This window comes from Callithrix jacchus, chromosome 2 (assembly GCF_049354715.1).
Source record: "Callithrix jacchus isolate 240 chromosome 2, calJac240_pri, whole genome shotgun sequence".
Taxonomy (NCBI): Eukaryota; Metazoa; Chordata; class Mammalia; order Primates; family Cebidae; genus Callithrix; species Callithrix jacchus.
This window is the reverse complement of record NC_133503.1, coordinates 3,190,553-3,209,082: the sequence shown is the minus strand read 5'-3', so window position 1 is coordinate 3,209,082 and position 18,530 is coordinate 3,190,553. Positions and strand designations below refer to the sequence as shown.

Below are 18,530 nucleotides of genomic sequence, written 5' to 3'. Positions count from 1 at the left end.
AGTATTCTCTGTGCAGCTCAATCAGGACTCAAGACTTAGGGCTATGCAAGTTCTCAATGCTGTACTTTCCCTCCACAGAGCTGAGAAGCTCCAGCTGCTGAACCACAGGCCTGTGACCGCCGTAGAGATCCAGCTGGTGAGTGAAGGGCGCCTGCGCTGGGGAGACTGCTGTGGGTCTGAGATGTAGAAAGGCTTCGGTGGACACGCCAGGAACTGCTGTTATTTTGAAGAGGCTGCCCAACCAGCCCATATTTTAAGAAAAGGGAGACCTCGCCAGTTTGATCCGAGTTAGTGTGGACTTAGGGACTGCAAAACACTGGAGGAGATTTCATTCTTCCCCAAGGCTTGGCCTGATGACCTGGCAGCTCTGTTTCCCCTGATGTCCAGGCCATGCTGGCCATTGCTTCCCTGTAGGGGTTGTTGCCAACCAGATGTTGCGTAAAAACATGAAACTCAGCATGTCTCTGATGAACATTCTCTGCCCCCACGCCTACCCGTCACCCCGCTCTTGCTTCCTCTCCTGGGTGAGGGGAGGATGTGTGTGCTGTCCCACCGGCTCCCTTCCGCACTCACGACCTGGCCTGGTCTCCCACGCCGGGCACCTGCAAGTAATTCTCTCCCTTTCATCTCATAGTCACGTAGTCCCCAAGTTCTGTTGCTTCTGTCTTCTGTTCTTTCTTCTCCCTCCTGTATTGTCATCATTTCTCCATGCAGCTCTTGGGATTTTCCTCTCCCCATTCTCCCTGGCCCCCCAAGCCCATCTCCCACATCCAAAACCATGAGTGTGATCTCGTTACCCTGCATAAAACCAGCTAGTGTACAGCCTCATCACTTGTAAAGTCCACTTTGCACTGAGAGCGGAGGCTTCGGAACTGGACAGGGCAGCCAGAGTGGCAGGCCTGCGATGGGGAAAGGGGCTGGGAGATGACCCAGGGCTAAACCCTGGCCGCCACTGGGCACACTGTGGCCACAGCCTTATTACAGGGCAGAGAGCATTGGTATGTGACAACTGTTAAGTGGGCCATCTAACTGCCAGTAAAAAAAAAAAAAGGCAGCTTTGGAAAATTAACAGAATGAGAATAAAGTGGTTTCCAAAGTCAGTTTTAGAAATACTGAGCTCTTTGTCAATTTCCTTTAGAAAAACATGGAAGAAACTGGTCAAAGATATGAGTTTCAGAGTTGCTCATGGGAAAACTTTTTAAAAGGCCATAGGGTATTTAATTTTTTACTAAAACGTCCATTGTCTTCCTAGGGTTGTTTCTGACCTTCAGAATGCACCCAAAATTAAATTAGAACAGTTCTTGGGTGCCTTTCTCTGGGAACCGTTCTGTGGGCTAAATAGAATCCCCTTTCTCATGTGTCCTGGTTATTTTCATGCTTTACGCTGTGTTGCAGATTCAACTTAGAGCTTAGAGGAGAGAAAAAACAAAACAGCAAGAAACAAATCCCTTTCCCTCTGGGTTAAAGATCACATGTCATTTCTCCTCTAGCTTTAATCAGCAACATATGCTACTCATGGCTTAATGACAGGCAGAGAGAAGAGATGAGGATTAGCGTGACCTCAGCCAGAGCCTGTGTGAAGTTCTATCATTATTTGGGCGAAGATTCGCAGCTATTGAGAGTGCCTGGGGTGAGCCAGGCATGGAGGCTTACGCCTGTAATACCATTACTTTGGGAGGCTTAGGTGGGCAGATCACCTGAGGTCAAGCATTTAAGACCAGCCTAGCCAACGTGGGAAAACCCCATCCCTACTAAAAATACAAAAATTAGCTGGGCATGGTGGCACACACCTGTAATCCCAACTACTTGGAAGGCTGAGGCAGGAGAATTGCTTGAATCCAGGAGGTAGAGGTTGCAGTGAGCCGAGATCACACCCCTGCACTCCAGCGTGGGTGATACAGTGAGACTCCCATCTCAAAAAAAAAAAGAGGGCCAGGCGCAGTGGCTCATGCCTATAATCCCAGCACTTTGGGAGACTGAGGCAGATGGATCATGAGGTCAGGAGTTTGATACCAGCCTGACTAAACCCGATCTCGACGAAAAATTGAAAAATTAGCTGGGTGTGGTGCGTGCCTGTATTCCCAGCTACTCAGGAGGCTGAGGCAGGAGAATTGCTTGAATCTGGGAGGCAGAGGTTGCAGTGAGCTCAGATCACGCCACTGCACTCCAGCCTGGGCGACAGAGTAAGACTGTCTCAAAAACAGAGAGAGTGCCTGGGGTGTGCGGTCTCGGTCCTTGGTCCTGGTGCCTGTGATTGTCTGTCACTTTGAATGCCCTCCCCACAGTCTTGGAAGGGAGCAAGTGTCCTCTCCATTTTAACCCAGTGGACCCGTGAGTGGCTAATTGGGTCCTTCTGATTCAGAAGCTTTACTTTGCTCCTCCAAGCTGCGTACTTGTCCTTGATGAGAAGAAAGATGTGTGTGGTATCCCTTGAGATGATTTCCTTCTCCTTTCTACAAAGTACGTAGGCCTGGTAGAAACTGCTGTGTTTCTCAGTAGTGGGACCGTTTTATAGCCAGATTTTCTCATCTTGGAGTTTGGCTCCAAAAGGTAGCAAGTTGTTTACCAAGGTTTGTAGCAGTGTCTCTTCTCACTGGAGAGTGAATAAGGAATGAAAGTTTTGACTGGACACGGTGGCTCATACCTGTAATCCGAGCACTGTGGGAGGCCAAGGTGGGAGGATTGCTTGAGCCCAGAAGTTCAAGGCTGCAGTGAGCTATGGTAGTGTCACTGTACTCTAGTCTGGGTGACGGAGCAAGACACTATCTTTAAAAAAAAGAGGCCGGGCGCGGTGGCTCAAGCCTGTAATCCCAGCACTTTGGGAGGCCAAGGCGGGTAGATCACGAGGTCAACAGATCGAGACCATCCTGGTCAACATGGTGAAACCCCGTCTCTACTAAAGATACAAAAAATTAGCTGGGCATGGTGGCGCGTGCCTGTAATCCCGGCTACTCAGGAGGCTGAGGCAGGAGAATTGCCTGAACCCAGGAGGCGGAGGTTGCGGTGAGCCGAGATCGCGCCATTGCACTCCAGCCTGGGTAACAAAAGCGAAACTCCGTCTCAAAAAAAAGAAAAAAGAAAAACAGGCCGGGTGTGGTGGCTCACACCTATAATCCCAGCACTTTGGGAGGCCGAGGCGGGTGGATCACGAGGTCAAGAGATCGAGACTATCCTGGTCAACAAGGTGAAACCCCGTCTCTACTAAAAATACAAAAATTAGCTGGGCATGGTGGTGCACGCCTGTAGTCCCAGCTACTCAGGAGGTGAGTCAGGAGAATTGCTTGAACCCCCAGGAGGTGGAGGTTGTGGTGAGCCGAGATCGCGCCATTGCACTCCAGCCTGGGTAACAACAGCGAAACTCCGTCTCAAAACATAAAAAAAAAAAAAAGAAAAACGAAAAGAAATACAGGTTTCACTTACAGTGGAAAGTGCAAAGGACTTGAGTGAGAAGTTCCTTATATTAACCCTAGAGCCGTTTATTGTACCTGGGGGCAGAAAACAGTCCCAGCATCTGACATCTGCTGCATTTACTTGGGAGCCAGGCGTCTTTCGGAGGCTGAAGTTTCACCCCTCCAGTTACGTCTGAGCTGTGATTTGCTGTGGCCCTTTGACTGCTGACTCAGAGGCTTGGTGAGGAAATGAGGTGTCCACCTGGCTTATGACTTGCCATGCCCAGTTGTGCATTGATTTGGAATGATTTGGGAGCCCTCAGGGCCACTGTCCTGAACAGCATTACTCTCTAGGCCTGTTAGTAATTTGGTGATTATGAAGTCTTGACCTAGATAGAGCACTGTTGCTTGTAAAGCACTGTTACCTGTATTCTCATTTCGTCCTCGCTGTAGGAGTTACTTTCATTCTACATTAGAGAAAGTTGAAATTTAGAAAGCCAGGTTCAGTAAAGTATTCTGCATCAGATATTTAATAGCTGAAGTGGACGTCGTTGCTATCAGATCTTTGAATCGTTTTGTGGAAAGTAGGACATTACGTTTGGCAACTTGGAGTTGGCATTTTTGGAGTTCGGCAGCCCAGTTTGGTGCTCCTGGGATTGAGATAATAAAAGTTTGTCATTATGTTAACCTAGCTGTCAATAATCTGGAGTTTTAAATTTTATTTGCCCTTATATTCTGAATTACCTGAAATGGTTGGTATGTGACAACCTTGAGATCGTGCTTTGAACTTGACTTCTTTACTTGGGCTGTTTCTCCTTTGTTGGAAAGAAAAGGCGAAGGGTCCGGGCGTGGTGGCTCACACCTGCAATCCCAGCACTTTGGGAGGCTGAGGTGGGAGGATCACTTGAGCACTGGAGTTCAAGACCAGGCTGGGCAACATATTTTTGTAGAGATGGGGCAAAAAGCAATAGCCAGACATGGTGGCACATGGCTATGATCCCAGCTACTTGGGGGGCTGAGGCAGGAGGATTTCTTGAGCCCAGGAGTTTGAGGCTGCAGTGAATGATGATCATGCCAGTATGCTCCAGCCTGGGTGACGGTGAGGCCCACTCTTTTTGGGGAAGAAGGCGTAGAGTGAGGGATAATGTATTAATTGTCATTTACACTAGTGATCCAAGAGGTGCTACTAAGTTTTTTATTTCTGAAAGTTTTTCTTTCTTTCTTTTCTTTTTTTTTTTGAAAGAGGGAGTTTTGCTCTTGTTGCCCAGGCTAGAGTGCAATGGCGTGATCTCGGGTCAGCTCAGCCTCCACTTTCCAGGTTCAAGCGATTCTCCTGCCTCAGCCTCCTGAGTAGCTGGGAATTCAGGTGTGCAACACCATGCCCGGATAATTTTGTATTTTTAGTAGAGACGGGGTTTCTCCATGTTGGTCAGGCTGGTCTCGAACTCCCGACCTCAGGTGATCCACCCACCTTGGCCTCCCAAAGTGCTGGGATTACAGGCGTGAGCCACCGTGCCCAGCTAGTTTCTTTTTTGTTTATATTTCATTTAGTTTAATGCAGCTTAGGTTTTCTTCCTGTGACTGGGAACCTTAGGTGGGAAAGAAAGGTCCTGAATGTAATTAGCTCTGAGGATGGGATGTTTATAAAAGCTTCTGCCATTAGTGAATTTGGCAAAATTCTTTCTCCACATTCTTTTCTCAAATGGAGATCATCTTTTCTCTGGATTAAATAATTAAATCTTGGCTGTTACCCTCCTTTTTCTGCTTCATTCTTTTGGGGCAATCCATGTTAGATTACTGCGTTTTATAGACCGTAATTTTGCATGTCTGATTTTAAAATGGGTTTTGAAGATTGTTTCTTTCTCCGAATTTACATTTTCCTGAGCCATCGAATCTTTAGCAAATAGTCATTTTATTTCACAGCATTGTGGGGAGTAGCCCCCATTGATTCACTCAGGATCTCCCCCATCCTGGGACACCCAGGATTATGATCTAGTTGCAGAAACACTTTTGGGCTGAAGTGAGTGGAGAGTCCAGGCTTTTGCCAGGAGTAGAGTACGTGCTGTGACCTTGGGCATGTCACATGACTTCATGAACTGTGCTGTTATCTGGAAAGTGAGGTGGTCAGACTGGGATCCTTTCCAGGATTTCAGGCCTGTCCTGTTATCTTGTTTTACTGTTTTACTTCAGTCTGCCAGGACTTCTTTTTCTTTCTTTCTTTTTAGATGAAGTCTCGGTCTGTTACCCAGGCTGGAGTGCAATGGCGCAGTCTTGGCTTACTGCAACTTCCACCTCCCGGGTTCAAGTGATTCTCTTGCCGCCACCATGCCTGGCTAATTCTTAGTAGAGATGGAGTTTCACCATCTTGGCCAGGCTGGTCTCAAACTCCTGACCTTGTGATCCGCCTGCTTTGGCCTCCCAAAGTGCTGGGATTACAGGCGTGAGCCACTGTGCGTGGTCATGCCAGGATTTCTTCTGGAACTCCTTGTGGTCCCTGTTGCCAGATTTTAGAGATTGCTGTGGGAAATGCCGTCAAATAGAACCTGGACACCTTAAGCTGAGAAAGGTGTTTGTGATCCATGGCTGATGCCACCAAGGCTCCCTCCATGCTGCTTTTTTTTTTTTTTTTTTTTTTTTTGAGATGGGGTCTCGCCCTACTGCCAGGCTGGACTGCAGTGGCATGATCTTGGCTCACAACAACCTCCACCTCCCAGGTTCAAGTGGTTCTCCAGCCTCAGTCCCCTGAGTAGCAGGGATTACGGGTGCACACCATCATGCCCAACTAATTTTTGGATTTTTAGTAGAGACAGGGTTTCACCGTGTTGGTCGGGCTGATCTCAAACTTCTGACCTCACAATCCGCCCTTCTCGGCCTCCCAAAGTGCTGGGATTACAGGTGTGAGCCACTGCGACCAGCCACATGGTGCTTTTAAAAAGGCAGCTTATGACTTTATGTTTAGAATTAGGGGTGAGGCTGAGGAAACCAGCTCAGGCTGTAGGTATCATCTCTGGATTCAGATTTCTGGGACTACATCAGAAACCAGGTTTTACGTGAACCTTTGATGGTCGGTGTAGTGTGGAGCGTGGGAGACTTTGGGCCTTAGATTGGGCAGGCCTGGCTGGGGATTCCAGTTCTCCCCTTAGCAGCACTGTTGGGAAGATTCAAGGAAATGCAGGAGGGGAAGTGCAAGATGCAGCTCCAGGCACACGGGAGGCCTCCCTGCAGGGCTGTCACTACTGCAAGTGAGGGTTAGAAGAAGGCTCCAAACCATCTGGCACATAGTGGGTATCATCAACCACATTGTTGATACAGTGCATTAAATTACAGATGGGCCAGGTGCAGTGGCTCACGCCTGTAATCCCAACACTTTGGGAGGGAGGACGAGGAAGGCGGATCACAGGGTCAGGAGTTCAAGACCAGCCTGGCCAACATGGTGAAACTGCGACTCTACTAAAAATACAAAAATTAGCCAGGCGTGGTGGCAGGTGCCTGTGAGCCCAGCTACTGGGGAGGCTGAGGCAGGAGAATTGCTTGAACCCAGAGGCGGAGGTTGCAGTGAGCTGAGATTGTGCCATTGCACTCCAGCCTGGGCAATTAGAGCAAAACTCCGTTTCAAAAAAATAAAGAAAAATACAAAAAATTATCTGGGTGTAGTGGTGCACACCTGTAATCTCAGCTACTAGGGAGGCTGGGGCAGGAGAATCACTTGAACCCAGGAGGCAGAGGTTGCAGTGAGCCGAGATCGTGTCACTGCATTCCAGCCTGGTGACAGAGCAAGACTCTGTATCAAAAAAAAAAAAGATTGGGCCGGGCGCAGTGGCTCACGCCTGTAATCCCAGCACCTTGGGAAGCCGAGGCGGGTGGATCACGAGGTCAAGAGATCGAGACTATCCTGGTCAACAAGGTGAAACCCCGTCTCTACTAAAAATACAAAAATTAGCTGGGCGTGGTGATGTGCGCCTGTAATCCCAGCTACTCGGGAGGCTGAGGCAGGAGAATTGCTTGAACCCAGAAGGCGGAGGTTGTGGTGACCCGAGATCGTGCCATTGCACTCCAGTCTGGGTAACAAGAGCGAAACTCCGTCTCAAAAAAAAAAAAATAATAATAATTACAGATGTGCTCATGAAATATAAAAGTACAGAAAGTACCATTTCACTTCTCAGAGGTGCATATACAATCTGTTGACTTCTGTGTATATAACTGTTAACATTTTTCTTTTTTTTTCCTTGGAGACAGGGTCTTGCTCTGTTACTCAGGCTGGAGGAGTGCATGGCTTGACCTCCTGGGCTCAAGTGATCCTCCTACCTCAGCCCCCTGAGTAGCTGGGACTATTGGCACATACCACCATGCCTGGCTAATTTTTTTTTAGAAATAGGGTTCTACTGTGCTGCCCAGGATAGCGTTTTCCTTTTCTTTAAAGAAAAATGCTATACTAGGCCAGGTGCGGTGATTCAACGCCTGTAATCCCAGCACTCTGGGAGGCTGAGGCAGGCAGATCATCAGGTCAGGAGTTCAAGACCAACCTGGTCAACATGGTGAAACCCTGTCTCTACAAAAAATACAAAAATTAGCTGGGCATGGTGGCACACGCCTGTAATCCCAACTACTTGGGAGGCTGAGGCAGGAGAATCACTTGAACCTGGGAGGCAGAGGTTGCAGTGAGCTGAGATTGCACCACTGCACTCCAGCCTGGGCAACAAACAGCGAAACTCTATCTCGAGAAAAAGAAAAGAAAAATGCTATCCTACAACTCTATTTTTACTGACCCATTTTGAGCCTTCTCACTGGCTCAGTCCAGGATGTGAGTTGGCTCCACCCTTCAATCTGGAAGATGGAGAGGACTCACGAGGACCTAGGCCATGAGGTCTGTGTGTCAGGAGGCCAGGCTGAGACCATGAGCACACGCGGTGAGCAGGGCTACCCAGGGCTATGAGTTTCATTTGTAACCCTGGAAGGTTTTCTTTCCTTCTGCAGATGGTGGAAGAGAGTGAAGAGCGACTCACAGAGGAGCAGATTGAAGCTCTTCTCCACACTGTCACCAGCATTCTGCCTGCAGGGCCGGAGGCTGAGCAGAAGAAGAATGCTAACAGCGACGGGACAATGGATGAAGAGGACCCAGCATAGAGGAGCACAGCTGGCCCTGGTGTTTCAGGAAGTTAAAAGGCCCGGCAGCTGTTTCCTGGACTTTAAGAGGATTGTTTATTTGATTTTACCCTCTATCCCAGCAGGCCTGGCTTTCATGATTAATTGGATACATCACAAAAATAAGCTGAAAAGAAATATTTGTGCCTTGGGGATAAGAAACGTGGTAAAGACAGGCTGAGAGCTGAAGGTGGGGCCAGTGACCTCGGACCCCTCTGTGCTGGAAAGATTTCCTCCAAGGCCTTCGACCTGGTTGTGGGGAGGTCTCTGCACACAGCGGGGGAAAATGCTTGTGTCGCCTTTGATGGGCCATGTCCTAATTAGTTTCATCTGCTTTCCTGGGAACTTACTAAGCGGGGGCTCAGAGTGCTGTTGGGAATCTGGTTAGAGCCCCAGAGAGTTGCTCTAAGTGAAAAATGATCCACTAACCTTGGCTCACTTTAGAGGAATTTCCTCGAGAACAACAGAGATAAGGAAAGAACCAGCCTGGCCATTCAACAGCTCTAGAGGCCCCTTTCTCTGCTGGCGGGGCTTTCTTTACTGGCTCTCTATTAAGGCTAAATTTTAGGAACCAGATCACTGCAGTTGAAAACAGGCGCCCCAGGCTCAGTGGCAGTGGCAGTGGCGGCAGAAACAGTGTCGGCTGCCTTTCCAGCCACCCCACTTTCCTGCCGTGAGACAGCAGCCCAGGGCAGGTGCTTTATGTTGAGACCAGGTGATTGTCATTTGGACAACAGGCAAATCGTTTACTCCTTCATCAAGGACACAACCAGGTAGCTCTTTTCACAGAATATGTAAGAACTGGAGGTTGGTTAATTATTAACATTTACTGGCTGTTGCAAGGTTGCATCTTTTTGAATTTAAAATATTAAGATGATTACCATGTGAAGACGTTTTTAATATTCAGGCTTTGGAAAGTGTAGTTGCTCTAGGCATTTGGTTGGTTGCCTTAGGTCCTGCAAATATTGCTGAAAACCAGATTCCCCACATTCCTTCTCTTGGCTGTTTTAGGGAAGAAAATGGTCATAGACATTAGCTTTTCTAAACTGACACTCCTTTTCTTGTAAGATTACATATTTTCAGTGCTAATTGGATGACTTATCTCTGAACCATCCTCTCCACTCCGCAGGCAATGGATTGCAATTCCATGCATCTTAGCGGTATCATCTGAGCTTCAGCTGAAATCTGTTAACAGGCAACATTGAAAGTACCAGATTGGAACTGGGTGCAGTGGCTCTCTCCTGTAATCCCAGCACTTTGAGGAGGTGATTGCAGGCAGATCACGAGGTCAGCAGTTCGAGACTAGCCTCATCAACAAGGTGAAACCCCATCTCTACTAAAAATACAAAAAAAATTAGGCAGGCATGGTGGTGTGCACCTGTCCCAGTTACTCAGGAGGCAGAGGCAGGAGAATTGTTTGAACCTGGGAGGCGGAGGTTTGCAGTGAACTGAGATTGTGCCACTGCACTCTAGCCTAGGTAACAGTGAGATTCTGTCTCAAAAAACAAAACAAAACAAAACAACTTAACAATTCATGGAGGTAGAGAGAAGAATGGTTACCAGAGGCTAGGAAGGGTAGAGGGAGTGGGTAGGGATGGCTAATGGACATAACGTAGAAGGAAGAAGATCGAGTGTTTGATAGCACAACAGGGTAACTACAGTCAGCAATGATTTATTGTACTTTTCATCTTTTTTTTGATACAAGATCTCATTCTGTCATCTAGGTTGGAGTGCAGTGGTGCAGTCTCAGCTCACGGCAGCCTTGACTTCCTGGGCTCAAGCAGACCTCCCACCTCAACCTCCTGAGTAGCTGGAACCGCAGGTATGCACCACCACACCAGGTTAATTTTGTAGAGACGGCGGCTTAACCTCATTGCCCAAGCAGGTCTCAAGCTCCTGAACTCAAGCAGTAGGCTTGCCTTGGCCTCCCAAAGTGCTAAGATTACAGGTATGAGCTACCGTGCCCAGTCCCTATTTAAAAATAACTTTAAAGAGCATAATTGAATTGTTTGTAACGCAAAGAATAAATGTTTGAGGGATGGATACCCCCTTTACCTTAATGTGATTGTTACGCATTGCATGCCTATATCAAAGTATCCCATAAATATATACACCTACTATCTACCCACAAAAACTAAAAATTAAAAAAAAAATGGCTGGGGGTCGGTGGCTCACGCCTGTAATCCCAGCACTTTGGGAGGCTGAGGCGGGTGGATCACGAGCTCAAGAGACTGAGATCATCCTGGCCAACATGATGAGACCCCATCTCTACTAAAAGTACAAAAATTAGCTGGACATGGTGGCAGGTGCCTGTAGCCCCAGCTACTCAGGAGGCCGTGGCAGGAGAATCACTTGAACCTGGGAGGCAGAGGTTGCGGTGAGCTGAGATCATGCCACTGCACTCCAGCCTGGGCGACAGAGCAAGACTCCATCTAAAAAATAAATGAATAATAAAAAAAAATAAAATAAAAAATAAAGCGAATTCTGGAAAAGACCTAGATTGCTATGAATGGAGCATTAAGGGCAATTTGGGTACAGACTAAAAATAAAATCCTGTTTCCCACCAGCCAGACAGACCCCCTTTTAGCCAATGAAACCCCAGAGAGTAACCTTAAAAACTTGAGTTCCCAGGCGTCATGCTAAGGGAACTCCAACACGCTTCATTATACCAACTCCCTGTTGAAGTTTAGGCACAACTGACCAGGATTCGTGTTAAAATAGACATCACAGACTGGCAAAACAGACATTTTGTGGCCATCAGATACTAAATTATAGGCCAGGTGTGGTGGCTCACACCTGTAACCCAGCACTTTTGGAGACCCTGAGGTCAGGAGCTCGAAACCCCGTCTCTACAAAAATACAAAAAAATTAGCTGAGCACAGTGCTGGGTGCCTGTGATCCCAAGTACTGGGGAGTCTGAGGTGGGAGAATCGTTTGAACCTAGGAGGTGGAGATTGGAGTGAATCAGGATCACCCACTGGACTTCATCCTGGGCGACAGAGCGAGACTCTGTCTCAAAAACAAAAGGAACAAACCAAAAAATTTAGTCCAGTGTGGTGGAACGTACCTGTCATAACCAGCTACTCAGGATGCTGACATGGGAGAATTGCTTGAGCCCTGGTGAAGGTGCAGTGAGCCGAGATGGATCATGCCCTGCACTCCAGCCTGAGTGACAGAGCAAGACTGTGTCTCAAGAAAAAACAAAGGGCGCAGTGTGGTGGCTCACGCCTGTAATCCCAGCACTTTGGGAGGCCAAGGTGGTGGATCACCAGAGGTTGGGAGTTCCAGACCAGCCTAACCAACATGGAGAAACCCCATGTTTACTAAAAATACACAATGAACTGGGCATTGTGGTATGTGCCTGTAATCCCTGCTACTCAGGAGGCTGAGGCAGGTGAATTGCCTGGACCAGGGAAGCGGAGGTTGCAATGAGCCAAGGTTGCACCATTGCACTCCAGCCTGGGCAACAAGAGTGAAACTCTGTCTCAAACAACAATGACAACAAAACAGCTGGGCACGGTGGCTCATGCCTGTAATCTCAGCACTTTGGGAGGCTGAAGTGGGCAGATCACCTGTGGTCAGGAGTTTGAGACCAGCCTGGCCAGCATGGTGAAACCTCGTCTCTACTGAAACAAAAAAAATACAAGAGTTATCTGGGCGTGGTGGCGGGCACCTGTAATCCCAGCTATTCAGGAAGACAGGAGAATCACTTGAACCTGCAGTGAGCTGAGATGGCACCATTGCACTCCAGCCTGGGCAACAAAGCAAGACTGTCTCAAAAAAAAAGGGCTGGATGTGGTGACTCACGCCTGTAATCCCAGTACTTTGGGAGGCTGAGGCAGGCGGATCACAAGGTCAAGAGATTGAGACCATTTTGGCCAACATAGTGAAAACTTGTCTCTACTACAAATACAAAAATTAGTCGGGCATGGTGGTTCATGCCTGTAGTCCCAGCTACTCAAGAGGCTGAGGCAGGAGAATCACTTGAACCCAGGAGGCGAAGGTTGCAGTGAGCTGAGATTGCCACTGCACTCCAACCGACAGAGCAAGGCTTGTCTCAGAAAAAAAAGCCCACGTCTTTGGACCAAACCTTCTATGTATTGAATTATGTCTTTGCCTGTAATTCCTGCCTTCCTGAAACATATAAAACCGAACTGTAATCCACCTGCTTGGATCACACTTGCTTAGGACTCCTTGATACTCTGTCCAGGCTGTGGCCACTTGCATTGGCTCAGAATAAACCTTTGTAAGGTATTTTACAGAATTTGGTTTTTCTGTTAACACTGGTGAGGAGGACTTGGAAGAAAAGAGATTAGAGAAAGTCTAATTCTTTTAGAGATTAAATGGGCCAGGCACAGTGGCTCATGCATGTAATCCCAGCACTTTGGGAGGCTAAAGAGAGTGCATTATTTGAGCCAAGGAGTTCAAGACTAGCCTGGGCAACATAGCAAGACATCTCTACAAAAAGACAGATTAAAAAATATATATATATTTTATTGCATTTTAGGTTCTGGGGTACATGTGCAGAACATGCTGGATTATTGCATAGGTACATACATGGCAATGCCGTTTATTGCCTCCATCCCCCCGTCACCTATATCAGGCATTTCTCCCATGTTACCCCTCCCCAGCTCCCTACCCCTTGCTGTACCTCCCCTAGTCCCTTCCAACAGACCCCATTGTGTGATGCTCTCCTCCCTGTGTCCATAATGTTCTCATTGTTCAACACATGCCTATGAGTGAGAACATGCGGTGTTTGATTTTCTGTTCTTGTGTCAGTTTGCTGAGAATGATGGGTTCCAGATTCATCCATGTCCCTATAAAGAACACAAACTCATCATTTTTTATGGCTGCACAGTATTTCATAGTGTATATGTGCCACATTGTCCTTGTCCAGTCTGTCGTCAGTGGGCATTTGGGTTGGTTCCAGGTCTTTGCTATTGTAAACGGTGCCACAGTGAACATATGTGTGTGTGTCTTTATAATAGAATGATTTATAATTCTTTGGATATATACCCAGTAATAGGATTGCTGTGTCAAATGGAATTTCTATTTCTAGGCCCTTGAGGAATCGCCACACTGTCTTCCACAATGGTTGAACTAATTTACGCTCCCACCAACAGTGTAAAAGTGTTTCTATTTCTCCACATCCTCTCCAGCATCTCTTGTCTCCAAATTTTTTAATGATCGCCATTCTAACTGACGTGAGATGGTATCCCAGTGTGGTTTTGATTTGCATTTCTCTAATGACCAGTGATGATGAGCATTTTTTCCTATGTTTGTTGGCCTCATATATGTCTTCTTTTGAAAATTGTCTGTTCATATCCTTTGCCCACTTTTGAATGGGTTTGTTGGTTTTTTTCTTGTAAATCTGTTTTAGTTCTTTGTAGGTTCTGGATATTAGCCCTTTGTCAGATGAGTAGGTTGCAAAAATTTTTTCCCATTCTGTTGGTTGCCGGTTCACTCTAATGATTGCTTGTTTTTTGTTTGTTTTTTTTTTTGCTGTTCAGAAGCTGTGGAGTTTAATTAGATCCTATTTGTCTATTTTGGCTTTTGTTGCCAATGCTTTTGGTGTTTTGGTCATGAAGTCCTTGCCTACGCCTATGTCCTGAATGGTTTTACCTAGGTTTTCTTCTAGGGTTTTTATGGTGTTAGGTCTTATGTTTAAGTCTTTAATCCATCTGGAGTTAATTTTAGTGTAAGGTGTCAGGAAGGGGTCCAGTTTCTGCTTTCTGCACATGGCTAGCCAGTTTTCCCAACACCATTTATTAAACAGGGAATCCTTTCCCCATTGCTTATTTGTGTCAGGTTTGTCAAAGATCAGATGGTTGTAGATGTGTGGCATTGCCTCTGAGGCCTCTGTTCTGTTCCATTGGTCTATATCTCTGTTTTGGTACCAGTACCAGGCTGTTTTGATAACTGTAGCCTTGTAAAATAGTTTGAAGTCACGTAGCATGATACTTCCAGCTTTGTTCTTTTTTTTTTGTTTTGTTTTTTTTCTTTTTTGTCTTTTTTTTAATTTTTTTCAATTTTTCTATAAGTTATTGGGGTACAGGTGGTATTCGATTACATGAGTAAGGTCTTTAATGGTGATATGTGAGATTTTGGTGCACCCATCACCCAAGTATTGTACACCATATTTGCAGTATTTTGTCGCTTGCCACCCTCCCAGTCTTTTCCCCAAGTCCCCGAAGTCCATTGTTTCATTCTTATGCTTTTGTTTCCTCAAAGCTTAGCTCCCACGTGTCAGTGAGAACATATAATACTTAATTTTCCATTCCTGAGTTACTTCACTTAGAATAATAGTCTCCTATCTCATCCAGGTTTATGGCAAATGCCATAAATGCATTCCTTTTTATGGCTATGTAGTATCCCATTGTGATATATGATGGTTTCTTTATCCATTAGTTGATTGATAGGCATTTGGGTTGGTTGGTTCCATGATTCGGCAGTTGTGAATTGTGCTGCTATGCAATGTGTATGCAAGTATCTTTTTCTTTTCCTCTAAGTAGATATGCAGTAGTGGGATTGCTGGATCAAACGGTGGTTTTAGTTTCTTTAAGGAATCTCTGCACGGTTTTCCATAGTGGCTGTACTAGTTTACGTTCCCACCGGCAGTGTAGAAGTGTTCCACTGTTGCTTTTTTGATTACGGCCATTCTTGCGGCAGTAAGATATGAACACATTGTGCTTTTGATTTGCATTTTCTTGGTCATTAGTGATGTTGAGTGTTTTTTCATGTCTGTTGGCCATTAGTGTACCTTCTTCTGAGAATTGTTTATTCATGTCCTTGGCCCACTTTCTGATGGGATTGTTTCTTTCTTGCTGATTTGTTGGAGTTTGTTGTGCATTCTGGATATTAAATCTTTGTCAGATGTATGGATTGTGAATGTTTTCTCTCATTCTGTGGGTTGTCTGTTTACTCTGCTGACTCCTCCTTTGGCTGTGCAAAAGCTGTTTAGTTTAATTAGGTCCCAGTCATTTATCTTTGTTTTTATGACATTTGCTTTTGGGTTCTTGCTTGAAATCCTTGCCTAAGCCAATGTCTACATTGAGTTATCTTAAAATTATTACTGGTATACAACCAATAAAAATAATAAATGTTATAAAATGTCAATAAATTATTATTTAACAAAAAGTATAATGTTACTTAAAATATATCCTTTAATGAGATGGCTACTTTTGCTCCCAGTGTATCTATTATGTATATTAAATATTAACAGAATAAATAATTTCAGCAACAATTTTTTTTAACCTTATAAATGGGATCATGCAATATTTATTCTTCTGTCACTGGCTTATTTTACTAAGAATAATCTTCTCAAGGTTCATCCAGGTCATTGCAAATGGCAGAATTTCCTCCTCCTTAACGACTGACTAATCATATAATTGTATGTAGATATGACATCATACCTATTAATCCACCTGTCAGTGAACATTAGGTGGTGTCACTAAATTGGCTATTGTGAATAGTGCTGCAGTGACAGGTGACTGCTGATGTCTTTTTGAATACTTATTTAAATTTTTGTGGATATATACCCAGCAGTGGTACCATAAGAGTATATGGTTTTCCACTGTTAATTTTTTGAGGAATTTCCATACTGTTTTTCTTAGAGTATGCATTATTTTATATTCCGAGCAATGGTGGTGCACGAAGTTTCCCTTCACAGCCTCGCCAATACTTTTTATCTTCTGTTTTTTGACAACAGTCTTACTAAGTGATGCAAGGTGATATCATTATGGCTTTGTTTGCATTTTCTTGGTTATGAGCGATGTTGAACATTTTTTTCATACACCTGTTGGCCATTTTTATGTCTTTGAAATCTCTATTGAAGTCCACGTTTGAATTAGGTTACTTGTTTTTTCTTTATTTTGAGATGGTGGGAGTTCCTCGTCAGATCTAAGGAGGCTTGCAAATATTTTCTCCACTTTTAGGTCTCTCTTTATTCTGTTGGTTGTTTCCTTTGTATGCAGAAACGTTTCCGTTTGAGGTAATTTCACTTGCCCATTTTTACTTCTGTTACCTGTGCTTGTTTCCAGCACGGCTGGAAATCTCTCAGCTGATTGTCCCTTTCCGTGTCATCCCCAGTTATGCAGCTGAGTTCACCAGCACTGAAGGTTTCTGGTTACACCCGATAGTCTAATAAGGTGATAAAAGGTGAGGTCTTTGGGTCCCATGGTAACAGCTTGATCCTTCTTCTAGTGGCAGTTAGATGCACTTCATTAGAGGGGGGACTGAGACAGCCAGGTGCCAGGGGTTCCCGGATAATCTCCAACCAGCCTGCCCACTGAGCTGGAGCCTCCGAAGTCACCACATTTACAGCAAGGAGGACTGTGGATTTGTTCTTTTTGCTTAGGATTGTCTTGGCTATGCGGGCTCTCTTTTGGTTCCATATGAGTTTAAGGTGGTTTTTTCCAGTTCTGTGAAGAAAGTCATTGGTAGCTTGATGGGGATAGCATTGAATCTGTGAATTACTTTGGGCAGTATGGCCATTTTCACGATATTGATTCTTCTAACCATGAGCATGGAATGCTTTTCCATCTGTTTGTGTCCTCCGTTATTTCCTTGAGCAGTGGTATGTAGTTCTCCTTGAAGAGGTCCCTTATGTTCCTTGTTAGTTGTATTCCTAGGTATTTTATTCTCTTTGTAGCAATTGTGAATGGCAGTTCATTCTTGATTTGTCTCTCTTTAAGTCTGTTATTGGTGTATAGAAATGCTTGTGATTTCTGCACATTGATTTTGTATCCTGAGACTTTGCTGAAGTTGCTTATCAGTTTCAGGAGATTTTGGCCTGGGATGATGGGGTCTTCTAGATATACAATCATGTCATCTGCAAATAGAGACAATTTGGCTTCCTCCTTTCCTAATTGAATACCATTTTTTTCTTGCCTGATTGCTCTGGCTAGAACTTCCAGTACTATATTGGTTAGGAGTGGTGAGAGAAGGCATCCTTGTCTAGTGCCAGATTTCAAAGGGAATGCTTCCAGTTTTTGCCCATTCAGTATGATATTGGCTGTTGGTTTGTCATAAATAGCTTTTATTATTTTGAGATACGTTCCATTGATACCTAGTTTATTGAGAGTTTTTAGCATAAAGGGCTGTTGAATTTTGTCAAACGCATTCTCTGCATCTATTGAGATAATCATGTGGTTTTTGTCTTTGGTTCTGTTTATTGGTGAATTACGTTTATAGACTTGCGTATGTTGAACCAGCCTTGCATCCCCGGGATGAATCCTACTTGATCGTGATGGATAAAGTTTTCGATATGCTGTTGCAATCGGTTTGCCAGTATTTTATTGAAGATTTTTGCGTCTATGTTCATCATGGATATTGGCCTGAAGTTTTCTTTTCTTGTTGAGTCTCTGCCGGGTTTTGGGATAGGGATGATGTTGATCTCATAAATTGATTTGGGAAGGATTCCCTCTTTTTGGATTGTTTGGAATAGTTTCAGGAGGAATGGTCCCAGTCTCAGGAGGAATGGTCCCAGTCCCTCTTTGTGTGTCTGGTAGAATTCGGCTGTGAACCCATCTGGAACTGGGCTTTTTTTGGGTGGTAGGCTCTTAATTGCTGCCTCATCTTCAGACCTTGTTACTGGTCTATTCAGGGTTTCGACTTCTTCCTGGTTTAGGCTTGGGAGCATGCAAGTGTCTAGGAATTTATCCATTTTTTCCAGGGTTTTACTAGTTTATATGCATAGAGTTGTTCATAATAGTCTCTGATGATGGTTTGTATTTCTGTGGAATCTGTGATGATATCCCCTTTATTGTTTTTTATTGCATCTATTTGATTCTTCTCCCTCTTCTTTTTTATTAATCTGGCTAGTGGTCTGTCTATTTTGTTGATCTTTTCAGAAAACCAGCTCCTGGATTTACTGATTTTTTTTTTTGAAGGGTTTTTTGTATCTCTGTTTCCTTCAGTTCTGCTCTGATCTTAGTTATTTCTTGTCTTCTGCTAGGTTTTGAGTTGTTTTGAACTTGCTTTCCAGCTCTTTCTATTTTG

The 18,530-nt window shown here is 45.0% G+C and overlaps 2 protein-coding genes across 46 annotated transcripts in view; both read left to right on the top strand.

Moving 5' to 3' along the window:
• The window catches only part of CRCP (CGRP receptor component), a 60,699-nt gene extending 44,906 nt beyond the window's left edge, over positions 1–15,793 (top strand). For 10 of the 14 annotated variants that reach the window (XM_078353791.1, XM_035291955.3, XM_078353761.1 and 7 more), the window contains 2 exons: positions 79–136; positions 8,364–15,793. In XM_078353791.1, the coding sequence (XP_078209917.1) occupies positions 79–136; positions 8,364–8,513 (208 nt within the window). In that variant the 3' untranslated portion in view covers positions 8,514–15,793. The remainder of the gene's footprint in view (positions 1–78; positions 137–8,363) is intronic. The other 4 variants (XR_013528365.1, XR_013528379.1, XR_008479791.2 and 1 more) reach the window with 1 other exon arrangement.
• The window catches only part of TPST1 (tyrosylprotein sulfotransferase 1), a 281,231-nt gene continuing 271,513 nt past the window's right edge, over positions 8,813–18,530 (top strand). For 31 of the 32 annotated variants that reach the window (XM_078353608.1, XM_078353620.1, XM_078353621.1 and 28 more), the window contains exon 1: positions 8,813–10,353. The gene's annotated coding sequence lies outside the window, so the exon portion shown is untranslated. The remainder of the gene's footprint in view (positions 10,354–18,530) is intronic. The other variant, XM_078353633.1, reaches the window with a different exon arrangement.